This window comes from Ochotona princeps, chromosome 24 (genome assembly GCF_030435755.1).
Source record: "Ochotona princeps isolate mOchPri1 chromosome 24, mOchPri1.hap1, whole genome shotgun sequence".
Lineage (NCBI taxonomy): Eukaryota > Metazoa > Chordata > Mammalia > Lagomorpha > Ochotonidae > Ochotona > Ochotona princeps.
In genome coordinates this window covers 9,511,583-9,535,700 of record NC_080855.1, presented here as the reverse complement: position 1 = coordinate 9,535,700, position 24,118 = coordinate 9,511,583, and the positions used below count along the sequence as shown (strand labels likewise).

Here is a 24,118-nt window from a genome sequence, read left to right as displayed (position 1 = left end):
GGGCTATAGCAGGACGGGAGGCTACAGGAGGACAGGGGGCTATGAGTAGAGATGCTCAGCTGCACTCAGGTGAACTGTAAGACAGCCAGAGGACCATGGCTGCTACAGTCACATACCATTCCTGTCAATTCAGCAGACCAAGGTTTAAATCAAAATCTGACAAAATTCTGCCCTCGCAACAGAACTGATATACATGGGCTTACCAGGTTTAAGTTTTTTTTTTTTTAATTTTAGTTGTCATATATGCAGAACATGTAGCATCTTTCTGTACCTGGCTCTTATTATTCAACATGACCTGATTCCACTCAGCTCCAGTGTTAGAATTCTTTCTTAGAACAGAACAATATTCCACTGTAGATATAACACACATTTTGGCTACTGTGAACAGTGCTGGTGGAACAGGTCTGTGTGGGTGCCGGAGCCCACAGCAGGTTGGCCTCCACCCATGCTGTCTTCCATAGTTGCCATTCTCATTTACATCCCTGCCAGCAGTGTGTCCAGGTTCCCCTTTCTGCAGGTACTTATAACCTTTGCTCTGGCTTTGTCCTAGGGCCACCTGACAGTGACCCTGGCTCAGCTGTGCACACCCCCAATGGCTGGCCACGCTCAGCACCATTTCCTGCCTGTGCTGGCCAAGCTGTCGGCCCAGGGTCTTTGCCCACTTCCTCGCCAGGCTGCTGGGTGTTTGTTGCTGAGCCGTTGCTATTATCTGCTCTGGGGTGATCGGGCCTGAGCTCCGACATGTGTGCTTCCCTCAGAACCTTGGGTCCAAGCAGTGCAGGGGTGCAGAACCCAGGCCCTTGTGACAGTGACGATGCAGTGGTAACTGCCGGGGGCCGCCACAGAGCTCACTGATTTGTTGATGGGCTGCTGGGTTTTGAAGAGACAGGAAGGAAGGCTGAGGTGGAGGCGGCACAGGAAGAGGTGAGCAGCCGGCGCGCCCTGCCGGTGCTGGCCCCCACACGTTCAGCCTGGGAAGCCTGTCCGACCTCTTGGGGCCCCGGGCTCAGGCCCTGCTGGCCTGCCCCACACACTCCCAGGCATTCCCCCAGTCCCTGGCTGTCTTCCCACTGCTGGGGCAGGGCCTAGTCCAGGACCATCGGGATGGACTCCTCCTCAGGCCCCCAGCCCAGGCATCCCTGGAGCAGGAAGGAGGCCCAGAAGGTAAGCCAAGTCCAGGCTGTATCACTGGGAGGCTGGGGCAGCTAAGAGCACAGCTGGTGGGAAGCACGTGGCCTTGGAAGCCTGATCTGCTCTAGGGGATGGGGGAGGACAGGAGGGTGCCAGGTTCAGGTGTGTGCCCAGGCCCAGCTCAGCACAGGTCAAAAGGCACAAAGCCAGGCTCCTCCGGTGCCAGGGATGGCTCTGGAGCAGCAAGCGTGAAAAGGAGCTGCAGCTGTGCAGCCCGGGCCCTCAGCAGGCAGGCACTGCTCCCAGCACTGCTGCCTGGCTGCAGGGGACTCCCAACAGACTATACTGCTTCCTCCTGCCTCAGCTCACCAACTGCAAATGGAGGTGACAACACCAATACCGACGCAAAGCTCAGGAGGCCCAGGCCCGCTCATGGAGCCCGCCCTGCGTCAGGGAGGGATGGCAAGGGAAACCTCAGGGCCTCTCCCAGCTGTACCCTGGGGTGAGGCTATGCACAGGGCCCTGAGGTGCACCCATGGAGGCCCAGCTGCGGGAAGGGGCAACGCATGCATCCCTGAGCCCATCTCATGCTGCCTTCTCGGGCGGCAGCTTGGCATCCACCTCTTATCCTGGGGTGCTGGGCTCCCCGTGTCAGGCCTGGCCTGTTCAGGCTCCAGGGGACAATGCAGCAGCGGGTGGCACAGACCATTTCTTGCTCCCCTGGGGGCAGGCAGACAGCTGGTCACGGCACTGGGACCACCTCAAGAGGGCTGCAACCTGAGCTGCCAGCTCCTCAGGGGTAGAGGGGGCACAGAAAGGACAGGGAGAAGGGCAGCAGGTGGCAGGTGGGCGGAGCAGGGCTGGCCACTGGGGAAGAGGCCCAGTCGCAGTGGCAGCCCCCCCCAGGGGACACTTGGAGGATGACCCAGGCACACCTGCGCGCAGCTCCCGTGAGTGCTTCCTTGCACCTCTGGCCCTGCTGGCCACAGCTCAGACTTCTGCAAACAGGCCCTGGCCCGCATGTCTGCAGTCCTCCTCATCCAGGGAAAGCAAAGTATTTTATAATGAAACAAATTACTAGCCTAATGACCCTGAGCGCTGGGGTATGGCTACAGACTACAAATATGCAGGAGGCAACATTACGGGTGCATCTTACATCGATAAAGAAAGCAATTAAAACTCTATGGTGTTAGGAGGCAAAGAAAATACATAGTGGACAGCTTTCACAAGGCACTGCACTACACATCAGCCATGACTTTGCATTGCCCTGGATAGAAACTGAGTTTTTATCCATGAATTTCTGGCTGTATAAAACCACACCTCTGTGGTTTCTCTCATAACCCCATTTCTGTCACTTATCCAATTATTTCTTCAAGATATATTCCCAGAAGTGGAATTTAATGGCAAATTAAATACTTTTTAAATTCCTGTACCAATTTACAATCCCATCAGTTATGTGTTAATATTCCTACTAGTGCCACATTCTCACCAATCCAGTCTGCCAACTGGATGAGAAATAAGCTTTCTTTTGGTTAGTTTTCTTTATCCTTAGCATGATTAAGTATCTTTTCAGTAAATAGGTCATTTGTATGTTCTGTGAATTATCTGTATCCTTTCTATCTGCATCCATAATTCTATTTTTTTACTTATTTCTTGTTGATTTGTAAGAGTTCTTTATATATGAAGGATATGAATGTTCTTGACTCCCAGCTTACAGATTTTTCCCTAACTTATGCCACTTATTATTATGTAGGAATATCTTAACTATTTAATATTAAATGTGTGGTTAATTATTTACTAGCTTAATTAAATTCAGGCAAATCCATTAACCTTCCCCTTTCTGGCTTCTGGGTTTTTATGTCTTGCTTTAACATCATCTCACCCAAGGAATATCTAAAATATTTTTTCATGCTTTTTTACTGTGCTTTCAATTTTGTACTTACAATTTTAACTATCTAGTCTGGCTGAAATTAAATGTTGGGTTTAAATTCAAGAAACGTTTTCTTAGGCAGGTTATACATACACACATACATTCCTGGATTATACATTCCATTGCATTGACTTACAGATTGTTAGTGTACAATTTATAATACAAACAGAAGGTTATTATACTGAAGAACCCACGACTGGTTCAGTATTAGGAAACCTACTTGTGTGATTCACAGGTGAAAACAGGGCTGGCTGACAGCTGCCACTGTGCACCGACAGGTGGCGAGCGCGCTCCCAGAACACTGCTGAACACAGCAAGAAACTCGAGTTTCTATCAAAGGGGGCGGATGACAAACATCACAGTCCAGACTTCCAGTGTAACAACACTATGTGGTCAGACACAGCGTCACCCTGCCCAGTGGTTTCCCACATGACAATGGCCAGGTCTCCCTGCCCCTGCGCTGCTTGCCCACCAAGCTGCTCTGGCCTTGCCCCTTTCCCCTGGCAGACACGCCCCTGCTCAGGTTCATCCTGTTCTTCATCCCACCCCTACCCTGCTCCCAGGACCTCTTCCCCAGCCATCGTGACTGAAGCATCCCCGGCCGTCTTCCACAGAAGGCCTGCCCCTCACGGCGTGTCACTCACACTGTTTCATGCCTGGTGCCGTGATCCCTCAGAAGCCAAATGGCCTGTTCTTATCCCCCACAGTGTGCCCAGGGATTTGCCAATTCCTTCACCTTCCTGTCCCCAGACCCTGATAAACACATGCTGGCTGGCCGGGTAGACGGAAATAGATAAGATTGCATCAACATATGCTCAAAAGCCACTTGGTACAACACACATTCCTAACTGTTCAGACAGTGCAAACTCACTGGGAGAGGTGGCAGACAGTGTGGCATGACACTATTGCTCCCAAGGTCCTGGGGCCCATCCAGCTCAGGCAGCTCCCGGCTGCGTTGGTGAGTTCCCTTCTCTGCACTTCAGCAGCCGTGTCTGTAAAGTGAGAGTGATATCCATGAGGCTTCTCAAGAGAAATGAATGATATAACAGGCTGTCTGGGACCCTGCGCACCTTCACAAATACTATGCAGCACCTAAGTGGTAAGAGGAAATGGGGAACCTTTCCCAAGGGGACAGAAAGCAAACTGGCCTGGGCTTGTACCCATCTCCGGACAGGACTTGAGAGGGATCCAGCTGCCCCAGGAATCTGAAATGCAAATCATTAGATGGTGGACACGGGGTCCCCCTCAAGTCAGACACCAAGAATTAAAGACCCAGAGGGCTGGCCAGGCCCTGGGGGCCAGGAACAATGCCAGGAATTCCTGCAAAAGGTGGAGGGCTGCAGCAGCTACCCTAGGCCAACTCCTCACGGTCCCCCACAGTGCTCTCTCCCTGAGGATGGCTGGCTGGCTCCCAGCCCCGGGGTTCCTGGGACCCTGCTAGGCAGTGCCCCAGCCTGTGTGCCCAGTAAGGAGTGAGGGACAGGGCAGGATGGGCTCTGCAGCCCCCTCCACATCCATCTGGGCTGTCAGAGGGCAGCAGAGGAGGAAGCCAGCTTTGACAACAGGGAGGAGGATGAGTATGAGCAGCTGGGGCTGGGGAGGGGCTCTGTCCTTGCCTTATACTCCTGATATTTTGTCTTTTAATTGACTTCACCTGTTTGTTTGCTTGAAAGAGAGACAGAGAGGGAGCAACAGAACAAGTGAGAGAGTGAGTGCAGTGAGCTCTCTCCCAACCGGTGCTTCACTCCCCAAATGCCTCACATGGCTTGGACGGGGCCGGGCTGCACTGGAGTCTGGAACCAGAGACTGAATCGGAGTCTCCCACGTGGGTGCAGGGAATCAACTGCTTAAGTGGTCACCACTGGCTGTCAGGGTCTGTGCTGGCAGGAAGCTGGAGTCAAGAGCCAGAACTGGGACCTGGCACGGTAGCCTAGTGGCTAAAGTCCTCGCCTTACATGCGCCGGGATATCATCTGGGCGCTGGTGCATATCCTGGTGGCTCCACTTCCCATCCAGCTCCCTGCTTGTGGCCTGGGAAAGCAGTCAAGAACAACCCAAAGCCTTGGGACCCTGCACCCACATGGGAGACCCAGAAGAGCTCCTGGCTTCAGATCGGCTCAGCTCCAGCCATTATGGCCACTGGGGAGTGAAATCAATAGACAGATCTTCCTCTCTGTCTTTCATTCCCTCTGTATATGTGACTTTCCAATAAAAAACAAATAAATCTTAAAAAAAAAAAAAAAAAAAAGAAACCAGAATGGAGAATCAAAGTTGAATCCCTGACTAGAGATACAGACATCTTCACTGCCAGGCTAAATGTCTCTTTAGATTTTGTCAAGTTTATAGAAAACTGGGTGGGGAAACACAGAGTTCCCACTATCACCCCCTGGGTACCTCCAGCCCCTGCACCAAGAGGGGCTGTCACCATCAACCTACTCCAGCAGGTCTGGACCCCCCAAGGTCCACGGCTGACATCAGGGCTCACTCCTGGCACAGGGAGACCTGTGGCCACAGTGAAACGTGTCCTTCACACAATCAGGGCATGTACCCTCTGGGCCTCCTGTAGCCCTGGGCAAGGGCCCCTTCTCCACTGCCTCCCCACTGCATATGCTGCCTCCATCAGATGCCGTGGGCCACAACGTTGTGGCTGTGTCCCTCTCCTAACCTCGCCCCTACCTTCAGGTCACCAATGAGGACACTGAGATGCACAGAGGAGAAGCAGCCCTCCCAGGGTCACCCCGATGGTGAGTGACAGGGCCAGGGCCCCTGCAGTGTTCACTTGGCCCTGCTTCCCCTTCTGGGCACAGAGAGCCCTTCTAGCTCCTCCTCAGATGCCCGGTAAGTGAGCCCCCTGCCCCAGGCTGGGGAAGAAGGAGGGGCTTCCCATCCTGTCCCCGGCTTGGGGGGTGTGCATGGAACTGCCCTGTGCTGCCTTCTGGACCTGGGCCCTGCCTTCCTAGTTCCTGGTGGCAGCCCTGGACCCTATGAAGAAGCAGGAAAGCCAGACAGGCCGGGAGCCTGGCCAGGGCCTGGGTGGCAGCTCCCCAGCAGAGCAGGTGAAAGCCCTGGTGGACCTGCTGGCTGGAAGGGGCAGCCAAGGCGTGCAGGCCCTGCAGGGGCCCAGCAGGATGCCGGACTCTCTGATGGGGCCCCACGGTAAGGGCAGGGTCAGCCTTGGGGGCAGAGGGAGGGGGCGCCCAGGCCTTGCTCCTTGGCGGCCCTCCTCACTCACTCACTCACTAACCCCTGCCTGGCCTGTGTCCTGCAGAGTCAAGACTACGAAGGCACCGTGAAGCTCTGCTGAGCAGGGCAGCAGGTGGCCCCCCACCCAGGCCGGGCAGTCTCTTGCTGGTGGAGGGCCTGACGGACTTGCAGCTGAGGGAACACGACTTTGCACAGGTGGAGGCCACCCGCGGGGCCCAGCGCCCCGCCAGGACCATTTCCCTAGACAAGCTGTTCCTGCCACTGTCCCGGGTGTCCATCCCACCCCGTGTCTCCATCACTGTCGGGGTGGCTGGGGCAGGCAAGACCACGCTGGTGAGGCACTTCGTCCACCTCTGGGCTGGGGGCCAGGTCGGCAAAGAGTTCTCGCTGGTGCTGCCTTTGGCCTTCCGGGACCTCAACACCCACGAGAAGCTCAGTGTGGACAGGCTCATCCGCTCCACTTTCCCACACATTGGGGAACGTGCCTTGGCTATGTCTGCCAGTGTCCTCCTCATCCTGGATGGCCTGGACGAGTGCAAGACGCCCCTGGACTTCTCCAACACTATGGCGTGCACGGACCCCAGGGTGGCGGTGCCGGTGGACCACCTCATCACCAACATCATCCGGGGCAACCTCTTTCCCCAGGTGTCTATCTGGATCACCTCCAGGCCCGGGGCTGCCGGCCAGGTCCCTGGCGGCTTGGTGGACCGGATGACAGAGATCCGGGGCTTCTCGCAGGAGGAGGTGCGGGAGTGTCTGGAGCAGATGTCTCCCGGGGACCAGAGCCTGCCTGGCTGGGCCCTGAGCCAGGTGCAGAATGACCCGGCCCTGTACCTCATGTGTACGGTCCCAGCTTTCTGCCGGCTCACGGGCACCGTGCTGGGTCATGTGCGCTGCCGTGGGCTGGCATCACAGGAGGTGGCACTATGGCCTCCTAGGACCCTGTGTGAGCTCTACGCTTGGTACTTCAGAATGGCCCTGGGCAAGGAGGGGCAGGAGAAGGGCAAAACCAGCCCTCGCATCGAGCAGGTAGCCCAAGGCAGCCGCAAGCTGGTGGGCAGTCTGGGCCGGCTGGCCTTCCATGGGCTGGTACGGAGGAAGTACGTATTCTACGAGCAGGACATGAAGGCGTTTGGTGTGGACCTGCTTCTGTTGCAGGGGGCCCTGTGTGCTTGCTTTTTGAGGCGCGAGGAGACGCTGGCCACATCGGTGGCCTACTGCTTTGTCCACCTCTCCCTGCAGGAGTTCCTGGCAGCCGCCTACTACCACGGCGCGGCCAGGAGGGCCATCTTCGACCTCTTCACTGAGAGTGGTGTGTCCTGGCCCCGCCTGGGTTTTCTCACACACTTCAGGGGAGCGACCCAACGGACCATGCAGGCTGAGGATGGCAGGCTGGACGTATTCCTGCGCTTCCTGTCAGGCTTCTTGTCTCCCAGGGTCAATGCTCTGCTGGCAGGCTCCCTACTGACCCCAGGCGAGCACGAGGGCTCCCGGGCACAGGCAGCTGAGTTCCTGCAGAGCTGCCTGCTGATCCCTGGTGCCACTGCCGGAGCCCAGGCAGTCAACGTCCTGCGCTGTCTGCACGAGCTGCAGTGCCCAGAGCTGGCCCGTGGTGTTCAGGAGGCCTTGGAGAGCGGCAACCTGGCTGGGCTGAGCGGCCCTGCACACTGTGCTGCACTGGCCTACCTGTTGCAGGTGTCTGATGCTTGTGCCAAGGAAGCTGACCTGTCCCCAGGCCTCAGCCAGGGTGTCCTGCAGAGTCTGCTGCCACAGCTGCTCTACTGCCGGAGCCTGAGGTGGGCACCAGGTGGGAGGCACAAGGACCTGACACACTGGCCCACAAGGTCCTGGGGAAACAGTTCAACTCCTCACAGCTCCCCCTGAATGATACACTGCACTACACATTGTGCCTTGGGCCTTAATGAGTAGCAGTGCAGGGTAGGGGTGACAAGGCATCCCCTGGGACCTGTGAGCAGCTCAGGTATTCTCAGAAGTGGCAGAGTTGGCAAAGGGCATCATATCCAGGTGTGTGCAGCCCACAGAAGACCCTGCTCTGGGTAGGAACCCTCAAGCTTGGGAGTACCGGGTCTCACAGTTCACCCATGTGGCACAGGCCTGAGTGTGTGGGTACAGGGCACAGTACTCGCAGCCATAGCCACAGTGCTGCAGTGGGTGCCTGAGGGATCCTGCACCATCCCAGCCCATTCTCCCCCGGCCAGGCTGGACACCAACCAGTTCCAGGATCCCGTGATGGAGCTGCTGGGTAGCATGCTGAGTGGGAAGGACTGCTGTGTCAAGGAGATGAGGTAACTGGTCCTGGAGCCCCAGCCTCTGGGCCGCTCACCTGGAGCCCCAGCCTCTGGGCCGCTCACCTACCTTGCAGGCTTGGGGGTGCTGCTTGTCATCTTTGCTCAGCTGGCTGGGGTGCCCGTGGGGCAGTGGGTGGTGGTATCTGACACGTGTGGGGCAGCATGCTGTTCCACTCACTCCAGGAGGTGTCTGAGGTGCAGGCATCGCGACTGCATGGAGAGAAGGGCTAGTGGGGCACATGCTGGGGTGCCCACAGGGGTGTCTCCCGGGGCCAACCACTGTTCCCTCCAGGCCTTCCAGCAGGATTCATGGTACTCTGCTGCTGGACTAAAATGTAAAAAATTTTTTTGAGATTTACTTTTATTTTGATTGGAGAGACAGACATACACACAGAAAATATAGAAAGATCTTTCATCTGCTAGTTCACTCCCCAAGTGGCTGCAACGGCCAAGCTGAGCCAATCTGAAGCCAGGAGCCTCTTCCAGGTCTCCCATGCAGGTGCAGAGTCCCGAGGCTTTGGGTTGTTCTTGACTGCTTTCCCAGGCCACAAGCAGGGAGCTGGATGGGAAGTGGAGTTGCCGGGATTAGAACTGGCATCCATATAGCATCCCTGGAATTACAAGGCAAGGTCTTTAGCCACTAGGCTACTATGCCAAGCCCTTAAAATGTAAAAATCTTAACTTGGTTACATTCTAATTTCTAAATCAGCTGCACCCCTTCTACATTTAAAATTGCCCTGCATGGAAGTCTGCTTGCTGGGCCCCTCCTGAAGACCGTGCCCAGGGCTGAGGGATACTTTGCTCCCAGCTCAATCCTTGGAATTACAGGTGGGAGACAAGTGTCACCTGCACCGAAACTGCCAGTCCTGCTAGTCTCCAGTCCATGGACACGGAGGCTGAGTCACTGAGGATGCTGGGCAGGGACGTGAGCTAGGTGGGGGTCCCTGACAGTCAGCTGCTTCTATGCCCAAAGGAGAGAAGCAGGTAGGGGAGGGCATCCCCATGAGTTTCGGGGTCTTCCTGCTTGGCTCAGATTCCAAGATCCGCTGGAAGGACTCGCAACTCTAAACTGTGTCAGTTCTGGCAAGGGCTCCTTACACTTACAGGACACAGACTTAAAAAACAAATTCTGGGCCCGCCGATGTGGCCTAGCGGCTAAAGTCCTCACCTTGAAAGCCCCGGGATCCCATATGGGCGCCGGTTCTGATCCCGGCAGCTCCACTTCCCATCCAGCTCCCTGCTTGTGACCTGGGAAAGCAGTTGAGGACGGCCCAATGCATTGGGACCCTGCACCCGCGTGGGAGACCTGGAAGAGGTTCCAGGTTCCCGGCTTCGGATCGGCGCAGCACCGGCCCATTGCGGCTCACCTGGGGAGTGGATCATCGGACGGAAGATCTTCCTCTCTGTCTCTCCTCCTCTGTGTATATCTGGCTGTAATAAAATAAATACATCTTAAAAAAAAAAAAACAAAAAAAACAAATTCTGAAACAGAATGCTGCCACCAGGGCAAGGGCCAGATTGAGGTTTGATGACACAAACATCCCAAGCCCTGGGGCCCACAAATGTGACTGACCACCCGCAGGGCTGTCCTTACTCTACAGTCCAGATGGCCTGAGATAGCACCTCCATAAATGCCATTTTTAGCAAATTATCCAGGTGGTCCAAGGCCCCAGGCAAGTTGACATGCCTGTTAGCCAGGATTCCCTGGGGCTGGAGGGACACAGCTCCCAGTCTCGCCTTGGGCAGCCCACGCAAGAGTCCCACACCAGGGTCTGGCTGTGACATGACAAAGACGAATATGTAACCCCAGTGAAAGAAGAACTGCCTGGTGGTAAATTTAACCTCTCTTTCATGGCAACCTCTAGACTTTCAGTCCAGGGCACTGGTACCACTCAGAACTCAGAACAAAGCCAGGTACCAGCTCTTGGCCACATGCCCTTCACCTCGTCACAGCAGGTCCTTGTGTGCCTCCCTAAGTGTGGCTGCCCGGGACCTCCTGCAGCCGACACACAGGGCTGCTCCTGGAAGACAGCTCAGAATAACAGACAAGTCCTCAGAGATGGGATCCCTGTGGCCTGAGGCCATGCACACAGGCGGCAGTGGGTGCTGGACTCCCAATGCTGCTTCTGTGACAGAACCCTTTCAAAATGCATCTGCCCCAGCAGAGCGCCCATGACTCAGAGGGATAAAGGGGCTGTCAGGGCTGAAGGAAGATGGGAAATCCTGTAGTCCTGGCTGCCTCTGGGCCCTCAAGGCCTTCCCAAGGAGCCCTAGAGACATGGTTTGCAAAGTGCCAGCTGGGGAGTCCAGCCAGACAAGCCCCTTGGAGCTACTTGCCTCCAAACTGTCAACAGCCGTGCTGTTGCTGAGAGTCACTGGGCTCAATCCCGCCCACTTCTCCCCAGAACCCTCAGTCTGAGTGAGCAGTCAGGAGGGTCTGTCTGCTCACTCTGACCGGATCATGCCCAGGTCCAGGGGGTTCCCTGCACATCGCATTCTGCCGTAGGGGTCCCCTCATCTCCATGGCAGTCTCGCACTGCTAGAAAGATGTAGTGGCTGAATCAAGAGTTTGGTGTGGAGGCAGGGCCAGGAGACGTCTATGTAGGAAATAACCACTCCTCTCTGTTTCCTCGGGCAGCCTGGCTGAGAACCAGATCAGCAACAAAGGGGCCAAAGCCCTGGCCAGATCCCTGCTGGTCAACAGAAGTCTAACGGCTCTGGAGTAAGTTAGGCACTGATGGCCATCTGACTATTGCAGGCAAAGAGAAGCACATGCCTTCCTGTCTACCAGGGGGGTGTCAGTCCTGCCTCTTGGGCTTCCAGCTTCACCTGTCCCCGACACGGCCCCTGAGCATACACTTGGTTTACAGCAGGCCCCAATGTCCATCCTCTGTCCCCTGGCAGGAGTCAGAATCATGGAGGTCACAGCTGGCCCACCTGCCCTCCTAGGGTACCAGAAGGATAGCTGGGCAAGCATAGTCATGTGCCACCCCCTCAGCCACTGAGCCATGCTCTGAGTCCAGCCATGCCCTATACTCGGGGTCCTCACCCACCTCGGCCCCACAGCTGGCCCATGCCCACTAGGCCATCAGTACTGCTTCCTCTTTCCTACCACCTGGAGCCCCCTAGGGAAACTCCTTCTGGTAGACGTCTCCAAGATCTCCACCCTAATCTCCATGTAGTCCCTTTGGAGGTCACAGACTTGCAGGTCGGGCTGAGCCTTCCTTCCCTCACATTGTGCAGCCTCCACAGTAACTCCATTGGGCCACAAGGAGCCAAGGCATTGGCAGATGCTCTGAAGATCAATCGCACTTTGATTTCCCTCAGGTACCTGACCTTGGCCAGAGAGAGGCCTCTCCCTGGGTACACCACGGAGGGAGATGGTGGGAGTGGGCTACCAGCTCCCATCCACAGGGTGGTGGGGATTGTGTGCCCTAACCCAGTCCCGAGAGCCTGCGTGCCTTGGGACATCTCGACCTGCAGGGCCGTCCCTTATGGCTGGTGTCCAGGCTGCTGCCAGGCACCCAGGCTGCCCAGGCACCCTCTCCTGCTCTGTCCATCAGTCACCTTCTTGCCTCTACAGCCTCCAGAGCAACATGATTGGGGACGACGGCGCCAGATCCATGGCTGAGGCCTTGGCCTCCAACAGGACACTCTCTGTGCTACAGTGAGTGGACATGCCTCTTCTTCCCCTCCAACTCCTTCTCCAAGAACCTTGTTGTTTCCTACAAGGAAAAATGGATAGGCCAAGTCTCCAGGCCTTTCTGACTCATCCGGATGGTGTCTGGATGCCCACTGCCTTTCCAGAGAACAGGCGTTGGGGAGATAACTGTAAACACAACCGCCTGCCAATCCAGAGACCCTCTCTGCAAATACAGAAAGACCACAAAGGTGCTGAACAAGCAGCACTTCCCTGGCAGTAAGACCTCATGACAGACAGATCACACCTTTCCCACAGCCCGGCCCACTGCATTCAGCTTGTCTTCAGCAAGCAGACCTGACACAGCTCATCCTAACTTCGCCTCACTGAGGGGCCATTTGCCTTCCCTGCTTGCTCTTATCCAAAGGAAGGATGAAACTTCTATCTTTACGACAAGCCGGTGCCTCACAACTCGGAGCCAGGTGCCTCACTAACTCCCATAGAGTCAGGCGGACAGGGACTCTGTCTTCCCAGATGTCTATCTTTCAAAGAAATGGCCTTAAGACATTCCTGGGCTGAAGAACTGGTAGAAGGTTTGTTTAAGCTTTGAAAAAGATTTACATGAATGTCAAAGGAACAGAGGAAGGATTTACAACCTTCAATATTCTCAAGGAGACACTGTAAGGAAAAGTGTACCTGTGTGTGTGTGTGCACACATGTGCTGTTCCTTCCAGGAGCCAGGAAGAGGCCCTGCCCTCTCTGCTTCCAGGGTGAGGGTGGGGTCCTCCTGAGCCAGATCCACACAAGAGCAGCAGCTCTTTGAGCATCTCCCTATGGAGATAGAGGGACTTGGGATGCTGGCCTGTCTGTGAGGAAGACAGCTGGGGACAGCCAGATGTGACCATGAAATCCCCACTTGGGAGGCTGCTTTGTCAGCATCTGTAAGACTCTGCTTTGTAGCCCCTTCTAAGTGAGGCTCCCACTGTCCCAGCCTTTTATTTTCCCTGGAAATCATCCATCGCTAGCATCACCTGAGCAACAATCCATACAACCTTCCTCACCCACTGCCATGATGATTGGAGAGGGCACCCTACCTGCCTCTGATTGACCTTTGACTTTGAATCTTGCTCCCTCTGCTGAAGGATGCCTCTCCTTTCCCGCAGCCTGCAGAACAACACCATTGGACCCACAGGAGCCCAGCGGATGGCAGATGCCCTAAAGCAAAACAGGACCCTGAAGGAGCTCATGTGAGAAATGCACAAGGGCCCAATTGATACCCTCAGTGCCCAGCACCATGCAACCCATGATTAGCATTTGTGAGCATGGGATGGACACATGGATGAAGGAGTGGATGGCTGGATGAGTAGATAGGGGAATACATGGATGGATGGATATGCGGATGGATAGATGAGTAGATGGATGGATGGGTGGATGATTGGTGACTGGATGGAGGAACAGGTACATGGGTGTATGAATGGACAGATTGGTGGATAAATGAATACACGGATGGATAGATGGATATGTGGGTGACTAGATGGATGGGTGAACGAGTGGTGACTGGAGGGAGAAATGGATACATGGGTGTATGGACAGAGAAACAAATGGAAGGATGGATGAATATATGGATGGATGAATGGGTGGGTATATGGATGGATGGACGGATGGGTGGGTGCATGTACGCATGTATGTATGGATGGATTGTGGGCACAGGATTCACTGACTTTGGACCAGAGGAAGAAGGCCAGATGCCCAGGATCGGGCAAGCTTCAACCTTCTCAGGTTCACACTTACTGCTTTATATTTTTTATTCTGGTAAACCAAAACCACATGTCCAGACTCTTTCCTGTAAATTGCTGCAAATGCCTCTCACCAAAGGGCTGTCCTTCCCTGCTCCACCCCCAGGGAGTCAGGGAAGCCTTTGTTACCTTGACCTCATACAGGCACCCAGTGGATACTTACATAGACAGTGGGTTAACAAGCCTGAGGCAGGATGAGCTGTACACGGTCACCCTGAGACAACAGACACAGTGTCCCGTGAGAGCTTCCTCTGGCCCTGACCCCCCAGGCCCAACCCTGTCTAACTGCCCCAAGAGGCAAACTCACCATATCTCTTGCAGGTTCTCCAGCAACAGCATTGGCGATGGAGGTGCCAAGGCCCTGGCAGAGGCCCTGAAGGTGAACCAGGGCCTGGAGAGCCTGGAGTGAGTCATCAAGGGTGATAATCCCCCCAGCTTCCTCATCCAGTGGATGGCGAGCTGATACTAACCCTGGGCGTGCTCTGATTGCAGTCCACAGCTGCCCCTTGTCCCACCAGCTCCACTGCCCGGTATATGCCTGGTAGGACTGGGGCTGGCGCTGCAGACTGCACAGTGACTTGGTCTTGGAGTGTGGAGCTGGGCAATCCCTGGGGGGACACTCTGCTGAGCACTTTCTCAGGGGACTGTAGAGCCACCACACCCCCACGCTGAGCCTGTTTGGAGACCTCCAGGCTAAGGCAGAGTTGGCCTGACTTGACAGGGGCCAGAAAGTGGGGGGAAGGGAGATGAGCAGTGTGGGAGTACCTGTCCCCAGGGTCCCCCAACTCTCTGTTGAACCAGTGCCTGTGGTGCTGGGCTGTGCAGCCAGGCCAAGGGTGCCACCCTCTGCCTGCAGCCTGCAGAGCAACTCCATCAGTGATGCGGGTGTGGCAGCGCTGACAGGGGCCCTCTGTGCCAACTGCACCCTCCTCCACCTCAGGTATGTCCCAGTCCCTCCCCATCAGGTGCCCTTCAGGGCTTAGAAAGAAAGCCTGGGCCCTAGAAGCTATTATGGGAAACCTGTGGCAGAAGCAGGCTTGGGTCTGCAGTCTGCAGCCTGCCTCTGTCCCCGTTCCCTCCGGAGGGTGGGGGACCACTGTGGCCCTCAGCTGGCCTGCTCTGCTGCTTCCTGCCCATGCACAAGTCCATCAGGTGTTCCTGCACTGCCCACACTCCTCACACAAGGACATATGGTTCTGCTGGAAGCCTCACCTGGCCTGGCATGAGCTTAGGGTCTTCTCTCCCGGGTCCCCCACAGCTTGCGCGAGAATTCCATCAGTGTCGAGGGTGCCCAGGCTCTGGCCCACGCACTCTGCACCAACAGCACCCTGGAGAACCTGGAGTACGTGCTGGGGATTGGAGGGAGAAAGGGCAGCCTCTGCTTCCTTGGGCGGCAACACCACCAGACATTGAGTCAACAGGAGGCCTGGTGTTTTGTAGCCCCCAGTGTGACTGACACAGGGTGGGGGGATGGCCAGGCCTGCGGGCAGGGATCCTGCAGTTGGTTGCGCAGCTCCACAGTTCCCTTGCCTTGCACTTGCTGAACTGAGCCTGGCACCGGCCCTGGGTTGTTGTGAGGGCTTAAAACAGCAGCCCAGGGCTTACGCCTGGCACAAGGGAGTACCCTGCAGCTGTGAGCTCCTGGTCCTGACCCCAAGGAAGGACCTTCAGGGCTGCTCCTGCTCACTCACCCTCTCCTCTACAGCCTGACAGCTAACCTGCTCCACGACCAGGGCGCCCAGGCTATCGCGGCCGCCATGGGAGGAAACCGCACCCTCAGGTCCCTACAGTGAGTTTGCACCTCAGCCCATCCCTGCACGTTCCACACAGCTGCAGGGCCTATGCCCACCCACACCAAATGCATTGACCTGGCAATGCCTCCCTCCCTGACCCCAAGCATCCTCCCCCGGCTGCCATCTGAGCTGACCTTACCCACCTCACTCAGCCCAGTGTGAGCAAATGCCACCAAAGCTAGGCCTCAGGGAATCCCAGGGCCTTCCTCACACAAGAGCCACTTGGCTTCATTGTAGCCACCTCTGATCACTTCAGGACCCCATATAAGGAGGGCACAGGAGTCATGCGCAGACCATTCTGGGCCCTGTGGTCACATAAGTCTGTATCTGTCCAGCCTGCAGTGGAACTTCATCCAGGCTGGTGCTGCCAGGGCCCTGGGCCGAGCTCTGCAGCTCAACAGGAGCTTGACCAGCCTCGAGTAAGTGCTGCCTACAGGAGCTGTGGGGAGGGGGCGGAAAGGGGAACTTGGGAAGTCAGGGCTGGAGGGTGGGGCTCACCCTGAAGGACTTTGACACACAGGCAGATACACACACACACACACACACACACACACACACAGAGCCTCCACAAAGCATAAAACCCACCTGCTGGAAGGTCACAATTCATACTCCAAGTCAGCTGGCCATCGCCACCATGGGAAGGAAGCCCTGTACTGGTCAGCAACACTCCCCATTCTCCCCAGCCCCTCTCCCCCTCACTCAGCTTTGTCCCTGTGAATCCCCCTGTTGTGAACACATCACCGAGGGGACCAGCGTCTTTCACCCAGCATGCTGGCTTCCAGGGTCACCATGTCATGGCACGTCAGCACTTCCTTTTTGCAGTTGAAACACATGCCATGGTACAGACAGACACAGGTTTCACCTGCTCGTCTTGGTGACAGACACTGTGTCCACTGTTGGGCAGCTGTGAACACTCCTGTTATGCAGTGAAGAACTGTCAGGGTCTTCTGAAACCATGTGTGATCTCTGAGCCTTCATCTGTTTCCTCTCCATCAGCTTCTAGAATATTTCTTTTCTGGCTGGGCCTCCTGCTTTTCTTCTGTCTAACCTTTGTGTCCCAGGACTTCCTCTCCTCCTGAATGACAGCTGTCTCCTGGATGCTCCAGTGACTGGCAGGGCCCTTTGTGATCCCCACACAGCTTCCCCGGACTCTATTCTCCCGACTCCTGAATGGCTGGACCCACTCCTACCTCTCATTTTTCTGGGGTTGGTTTTGACCTGTTTCTCCTGGGAAGTCTCCTGTGACCACACTGGGGAGGGGGCTGCAGCGTGCATGTGGCCTCTTGCAGCTGCTGCCTTCATTACGCCTCCCCATCTTGTGCACATCCCCTAAACACACACAGACGCACACGCACGCACACACGTCTGCTAAGAAGCCCACATCTGCTGGAACCTCCGTCATCTTCTGTTTCAAGCTCCTCCTCTGACTTAGCAGGGAAAGAAAAAGACAAAACCAAGCACAGACTCCTGATGTCAAGAATGGCCGGGCACTGAGAGCTGCAGCTCAGCTTGGCAAGCACACTTTTTTTGTCCCACCCTTCATTGGCTGGCTGTGGCCTCCACAAGTTCCTCCTCCAGTCTGCCTCCTTTGCTTCAGACTCACGCAGCTCCCCAAACGATCCAGCTCTGGCACAGGCTGTGAAGGCTACGAGGAGGGTCCCCAGGGATGCCCTGTGTGCATGAGTCTCTGGCTTATAAGTTCCTATTGGAGAGCTGGCCTGTGCCCAAGCACCAAGGGGCTCACATGCCACGTTCAGTTTACAGGAAAACAATCTTGGCGACGAAGGTGCCTCTGCAATGGCTGGTGCTCTGAAGGTGAACACGGTGCTCACTGCACTCTAGTAAGTCCTGACACACGTGGCATCCCAGCCCTTCATCAGCCCCTAGTCATTTCCCAGTCAAGGACTTGGCATTCAATCCTTCCAACATTACTATAGGAAGTATTAACGTGACACTGATGGATTAGCAATGGAGAAATCAAACTTGCAGCCAGAATTAAGGGTGCAGTCACCCCAAGCTTCCCTGGAGTCTCCCTTATGTCCCATTAGACACAACATGCAGGGTGGTGTTCTCTGCGGACACTGCAGGCCAACACCTGGTGGTGCTGTTTGTTCTGCCCTGTGCTAGGGTAGAAGTGGAGTGGATGAAGGCAGAGGCTGTGGGCAGGCTCAGGGCTGGGACTGGCACTTGACTGCCCCTCTTCTCAGTCTCCAGGTGGCCTCCATTGGTGCTCAGGGGGCCCAGGCCCTAGGGGAGGCCCTGGCCGTGAACACAACCTTGGAGGTCCTCGAGTAAGTATTCGTCTTTAGGTAACATTTTTTGCCCAAAGAAACCATGCTGAATAGATGTGGAGGAGGAATGAACAGTCAACTGGAAACTGTCAACTGTGCTCCAGGGTCTTCCCACTCCACTTCTGACTTTTCCTGTGGCTTTCCATCCTTGTACTCAGTTCCTGTTCTCTAGGTGGCCTTGCCCTGATCAAGGGATCCCTGCCAGTGGCCACAATATGGCCAGCCCCATCCATCCTTCAATATTTCACTCCCTCATGCCCGACTCTGCTACTACCTAGCAGTGAGGAAGGAGCTCTGCTCACCCCCTGCCATTGCTGGGGCTGAAGGAACCCCTTACCCTTCTAAAGAGGTGCTGGAAGCCCCTTTCAGGCAACCTGTCTTTCCCCACAGCTTACGAGGGAACGCTATTGGGGTGGACGGAGCCAAAGCCCTGGCTAAAGCTCTGAAGGTAAACGCGAGCCTCCGGAGACTGAAGTAAGTGGCCCCAGGGACTGCCCTGTGCCCATCTCCTCTGCTACCAAGAGCACCTGTAACACTCTGGGCCACCTGACTAGTGTCAGCCACCAGCCAGTCACTTAATATCTGCATTCACCATCCTGGGCGGGTGTTGCCTGGACACCTGTAGAAACCAGAGTAGGGTCAGATGCTGTTGGTGGCTTTACCTGCCCCTTGGCACCTCCAGAAGACATGGCAGCAGCCCTCCTTAGGAGTTCACTGTGGCGTCCCTGTCTTGCTCTGTCTAGCCTCCAAGAGAACGCCCTGGGTGTGGACGGAGCCATATGCATGGCCACAGCATTGTCTGAAAACTGTGGGCTGCGGCATATCAAGTGAGTGGGTTCAGCCAGATCTACCCTCCCTGGCCAGGCTGGGCTGGGACCCCAGCTCCTCTGCAGATAAGGGTGGGCTCCTGGGAGCAGTCTTTTGTCAGTGGGAACATCAGAACCTGCAGGCTCCGGCCATGCCCTGCTGCTTTTCTTCCAGCATCCAAGGCAATCACATCGGCGAATCTGGCGCCAGGATGATCTCGGAGGCCATCAAGATGAACGCTCCCATGTGCACAGTGGACATGTGACCAGATCCAGTTCTTGGCAGAGGGGGAAAGCTCGTGAACCATAAGACCAGGTTTCCGGCCATATGAGACGATGCTGACCCAGCAGGAGGCCTGGCCTCCTGAGCAGAGAGAAGAAAGGCACTCCCACAGTGGGAAGAAGGGTCAGTCCAGGTAGGGTGAGCTGGCTGTACTGGCAAAGGGCTGGGGCTGCCAGCAAGAGACACAGTGGGGGGCCCAGAAGCTCCACGCGGTAGAAAGCTGGTTGTAGCTAACACACCCCTCCACACCTTCATGTGCTCCCAACTTAAAAACAACGCTATCACTGCTGTTTCACTCTCCCAGTCAAAATCAGCTCTCACCCTGGAACATGTGCCTGTCCTTCAGTCTGATGAGCTCATCAGCAGGTGGGGGTTGGGAGCCAGGGGGTCCTTCTGTTTGTTCAACAAGCAAAGAAGGGTTAGTGGTGTGATCTGAGGAGGCATCCGAGATGATTAGAAGGAAGTTATGAAGGCATAGCTAAACTTTAAGTCCACAAGGCTGGAGGCAGAGATGGCTGTCTGCACAGGTCCCAATACTTTCTACTCATCGGGTGTCCCCCGGGTATGTGGTGACATCCTTGAGCTGCCTGGAGTCTATAGCACAGATGAGCATGGCCTGGGAACTATCCATGCTGTTCAATCACCAAGTACGCAACACCACCACGGCCACAGCTTCCCGTGATGACAAGCAAGCTGGACCTCTGCCCGGCATGCACACCCTAGCTGGCTCAGGCTGACATGGACAGAGAGTCCAAGTGGGTTCCATGGCAAGCATCATCTGAACCACCAACAAAAGTATTCATCAATGTGTGATTGTCACATTCAAAATCAAAAGGGAATCACTATTGTCCTCCACGAATATTCACACAGAGACCATCATGGACACTAAGTGCATGAGTGAAAGCTACTGGGTTGGGCAAGGAGGTTCCAAGAGTCTTACCTTGGTAATTGCTGCCTTTTCAAGCCATCAAACTGCACATTGCCAGTCATGGGACAGACGGCAGGGGCCCTGATGGCATGCTCCAGAACACGCTATTGATGGGGAAAAAATCAGCTATCACGAACACTTCATGGCACCCACAGTCCCCTGAAGGCCTTCTGGATTGATGGCCATCTCTGAGATGGTTCTGCTGGTATAGGATTCCTGACTGTCGGCTTTCACTCAGTACTTGGGAGACACAGCTTGGCTGCCATCTGTCTTGTGACTTTCTTCTTGGGGCCCTGAGTCCTCCACAACAGAGCAAGCTGTGGTGGATCCTCTACGTGGACAAAGCTGTCCCTCACACTAGCAGAGGTTTAGGGGCTATAGCTGCCAAGGAAACTGATACGCCCAGGGCTCGTGAGGGCTGCCAGGGCTGCCCACCACACTGGCCCAGAAAAAAATCCGAGGGCCCAGCTCCACTGTCATGGAGCAAGGCCATGGGGTTTGAAGCAATAAATGAGCAGCTGGGATAAGGAGCTGTTGTTGGGGCAGAGGTGTTGGTTTCCAATGTGGACCGTCTCAGGTGCTGCATCTTCAGGGTTCCTGCAGGGAACCATCTGCAGGGCTTCCACTGCAGAGTCTCCCAGGCTTCTCCAGGCCTTGTCCGAGACATGTTCTCTCCTTCTATCACTCCCCTTCCCATGCTCATGCCTCCACCGGCCGACCACAGAGCTTTGACTGTGCGGAATGTTTTCTTCTCCTCATTCTGCCACTGTCAGGTTCCAGGGTCTGCTTCTCCCTTTTTCTCCAATTCAGTAATTTTTGTTATGCTGTTTTTTTGGTAGTTGCTGCTTATAATTTGAGAGGCACACATACAGATACATAGAGACATATCCCATCTTCTAGTTCACTCCCTATGCCTGTAGCAATAGGCAGAATGGGGCCAGACCTGAAGCTAGGAGCTGGGACTCAATCTGGGTCTCTGGTGGGGTGGCAGGGACCTGGTTACTTGCGCTGTCACCAGCGCCTCCCAGGGTGTGCACTGGTGGAAAGCTGGAGTCAGGAGCTAGAGCTGGGAATCACATCCAAGTATTCCAAAGTGAAATGTGGGCATCCTGACCAGCATCCCACCTGCTATATCTGGAGACCAGACACTGGGGATCTTAACTTGCTGGGTACAATTTTTGTAATCCTTAAAATACCCTTGGGCTCTGTGCTGGGACATGAATACTCCAGGACCCACCCACTGAGCCACAGTCTCCATGCTCCACCTAACGGAAAGTGGGGACATGGACCATTCCTGGCCTTATATAAGCTGTGGGGACAGTCTGCCTGCTGCTCCTGGTGTTCTTGCCCCAGTTCTGGGCAGTCTCCTCACACACCTACCAGGTCTGGCCCTCGGGTTAGGCCCTCTCACCTCTGGGCTCTGCCCTTTCAGCACTGGCCGCCTTGGCCTCCCAATGTCCAGTTTCCACTCCTGGGTTGGACAGATAGGCAGTGCTTGTTCTCTGCTACCACACTGGGTCCTGAAACTTGCAAGCAGTGAACTGGGGCAATCACAGCGCTAACTGTTGTACACCACCTGCTGCCTAAGGGCTGCGAAGTCTCCCGTTTCACATGCCTTATCTGGATGCCGTCGCTCCCTCTCGGCTGGGAGTGGAGATGCGTTTGGCATCAACGCTGAGTCTCTGGGTGATGATCACTCTGTGGGTCTGGTGGGTCCTTAGCCACAACACACTCTGAAATGGTTCAGAAAAAGCATACACATATGTATACACACGTGCAAACTGAGTATGTGTGTGTGTAAGGGAATGTGGTGGGAATGTGGCAGACACTGGTGACTCGAAGTCAGAAGCACGTGGCTGTGCAGCTTTCTGAAAGGCTTGAAGTCTTTCAAAACGTCAGTGGGAGGAAAGGGCGTGAAATCTGCAGTCCTCGCCTTCCAGAGCTGGGCTAAGCCACCACCAGATGTTACCCAAGGAGTCCATCCAATAAACACAAACCCCGTGGCAACTGTCTTCCTTCCACAGGTCCCCACTCCTCCCACAGCTGCAGCCAGCTCTCCCAGCATAACATGCCTCTTGATTTTCACTGTCAGCCTCCTGAGATCTCTTAATCACCTCTCCGTTTAAGAAGTACTTCTAGGGGCAAGCGCTGTGGTGCAGTGGGTAAATCCACCTTCCTGAAAGGTTGGCTGCTCCACTTCTGATCCAGCAGCTCCATGCTAATGTACCTGCGAAAGCAGAAGGCCTAAGTGCTTGGCTCCCTGCACCCATTTGAGAGACCATGATGAAGCTCCTGGCTTTGGCCTGGCCCAGTCCCGGCCTTCCTGCACGCCTGAGATGCAGCAGCATTTAGCAGCTGAAAAGTCTCCCTGCCCATCAGTGGCCTTCCCCTTAAACCCTGGTTTCCATAAGGTCCCGCAGAACTACCTCAACCCTCATTTTCCTGGGATCTCTAGCCAGGAAAATGTCTGGCTGCCTAGGGAATAGAAGGGCCTGGAGGACGTCACTGTCCTCAGGCCAATCTCTCTACTGCTCTCTGCCATGGCTCCACCTTCCATGGCAGCCTGCTTCTGGTTCTGCGTCTTTCCCAGGTTGAGTAGCATGAAATCACACCTCCTCTGGGGATCTGTGGGCCTCAGCTTTTTCAGCACCAATCCCTCCAACTATTTCTCATGTTCCAAACAACTTGACTCTCCCACATCCCAGCTTCCACTTAAGTTTTTCTTAGTCTTGCAGGTTGGTCAGCCCCCTCTGGAATTTCTGTATTCTATCCAACAGGTTAAACAAGAAGCCTTCCTTCCTCGTTCAGCAAGTACATGCCTTATGCTGGACATGGTCCACTCCACCCCAGCCCCTGCTGGTTCTTGTTCCCCTAACTATGTTAACAGACAACTGGGCTGGAACTCCTTTACCTTCAGTCTCTCTTCAGTGTAACTCCCACATAGGTCCTGTCAGTTCTCCTCTGGGTGGCCCTTCCAATGTCTGAGTCCAGCTCTGTTAGCACTGTGAGCTCCTCCTGCTATGCCGACACAGCTTGCAGCAATTTTTTAGAACAGTCTTTGATCTCTGGAGGATGCAACATGCCTATAGCACAAAACCCAACCAGCTCCTTAGCAGGAAAAAGGCAGCTCCTTTTCTCCCCACCCCCATGCACTCAACTCTTAGTGTCACTGTGCCCTCCATTCAAGGCTGGGTTCTTGGCCAGCTCTGAGGCTTGCTATGCCAGACAGGCAGAGCTGCCCCTTACTCCAGGATTCCGGAAACCGCAAAGCACCCCCAGCACGGCAGGTACCTTACTGTATCACAACGCTCAGCCCTCTTCCTAGGTCGTCAGTTGACTGAAGCTTATCTTTGAATTCCCCAGTCATGGCAATACGGCGGGGCTTTGAATGTCTGCTGAATGGGAGAAACGAGCGCCAGGAAGCTCATCTACAGCACAGTGATCCCCTCACTGAGGCCCAGACTGCAGGTGACAGAGCACCGGGTGTCCCCAGTTGCTACTTCACAATCACTATTTCTCAATATCCTATGCTCACTCTTGGAAAACAGGAAATCAACCTACCCACTAAGGCACCACTTCTCAACAGCGTACCCCACCTAGGAGGCACCAGGACCCCTTTTCTGCATCTGTTTGACATGCAGTCTTCCCTCCCCCAACTTGCTACCATCAAGTGCAGTGAACCAGAGAAGGGCTTCTCTCTGTGGCCATGGACATGGCAGAGCCACTGGCCCAACTCGCCCCAACTAGAGCATGGCAGGAAGGAGGATTCCCACCCACACAGGAAGGATGTTTGCTCCAGGGAGGTAGCATCACCTTCAGCTCCCTCCCCACAGCGTCAATATCACATGTGTCTTGTTAACCAAACCGGACACAGTTTCCTCTTTTTTCTTTCATTTTTAATGTTGTTTCACAGTTAATGTAGGTCCCTGATTAGGATGGGGAAGGTGAGGTATGGCGGAAGGAAGGTGGGACAAATGTTTCCAATTTTTTTTTCTCTATTTCCTTCTG

General features: G+C 55.1%; 2 protein-coding genes across 3 annotated transcripts in view; one reads left to right on the top strand and one right to left on the bottom strand.

The window, feature by feature from the left end:
• Positions 1–956: 956 nt before the first annotated feature.
• NLRC3 (NLR family CARD domain containing 3) lies at positions 957–19,300 on the top strand. Of its 2 annotated transcripts, none has more exons than XM_058680673.1 (19): positions 957–1,164; positions 5,743–5,804; positions 6,021–6,216; positions 6,329–8,060; positions 8,484–8,570; positions 11,212–11,295; positions 11,817–11,900; positions 12,157–12,240; positions 13,377–13,460; positions 14,331–14,414; positions 14,866–14,949; positions 15,268–15,351; positions 15,715–15,798; positions 16,138–16,221; positions 17,560–17,643; positions 18,010–18,093; positions 18,484–18,567; positions 18,837–18,920; positions 19,075–19,300. In XM_058680673.1, exons 2-19 carry the CDS (start codon positions 5,802–5,804, stop codon positions 19,163–19,165), a joined length of 3,201 nt encoding a protein of 1,066 aa, XP_058536656.1. In that variant the 5' UTR covers positions 957–1,164; positions 5,743–5,801; the 3' UTR covers positions 19,166–19,300. The 2 variants fall into 2 exon arrangements, with proteins under 2 accessions (XP_058536656.1, XP_058536657.1); XM_058680674.1 differs by having other exon boundaries at positions 5,743–5,898.
• Positions 19,301–21,744: 2,444 nt separating this feature from the next.
• CLUAP1 (clusterin associated protein 1) overlaps positions 21,745–24,118 on the bottom strand; it is a 45,094-nt gene continuing 42,720 nt past the window's right edge. The window contains exon 14 of the mRNA XM_058680676.1: positions 21,745–21,843. The gene's annotated coding sequence lies outside the window, so the exon portion shown is untranslated. The remainder of the gene's footprint in view (positions 21,844–24,118) is intronic.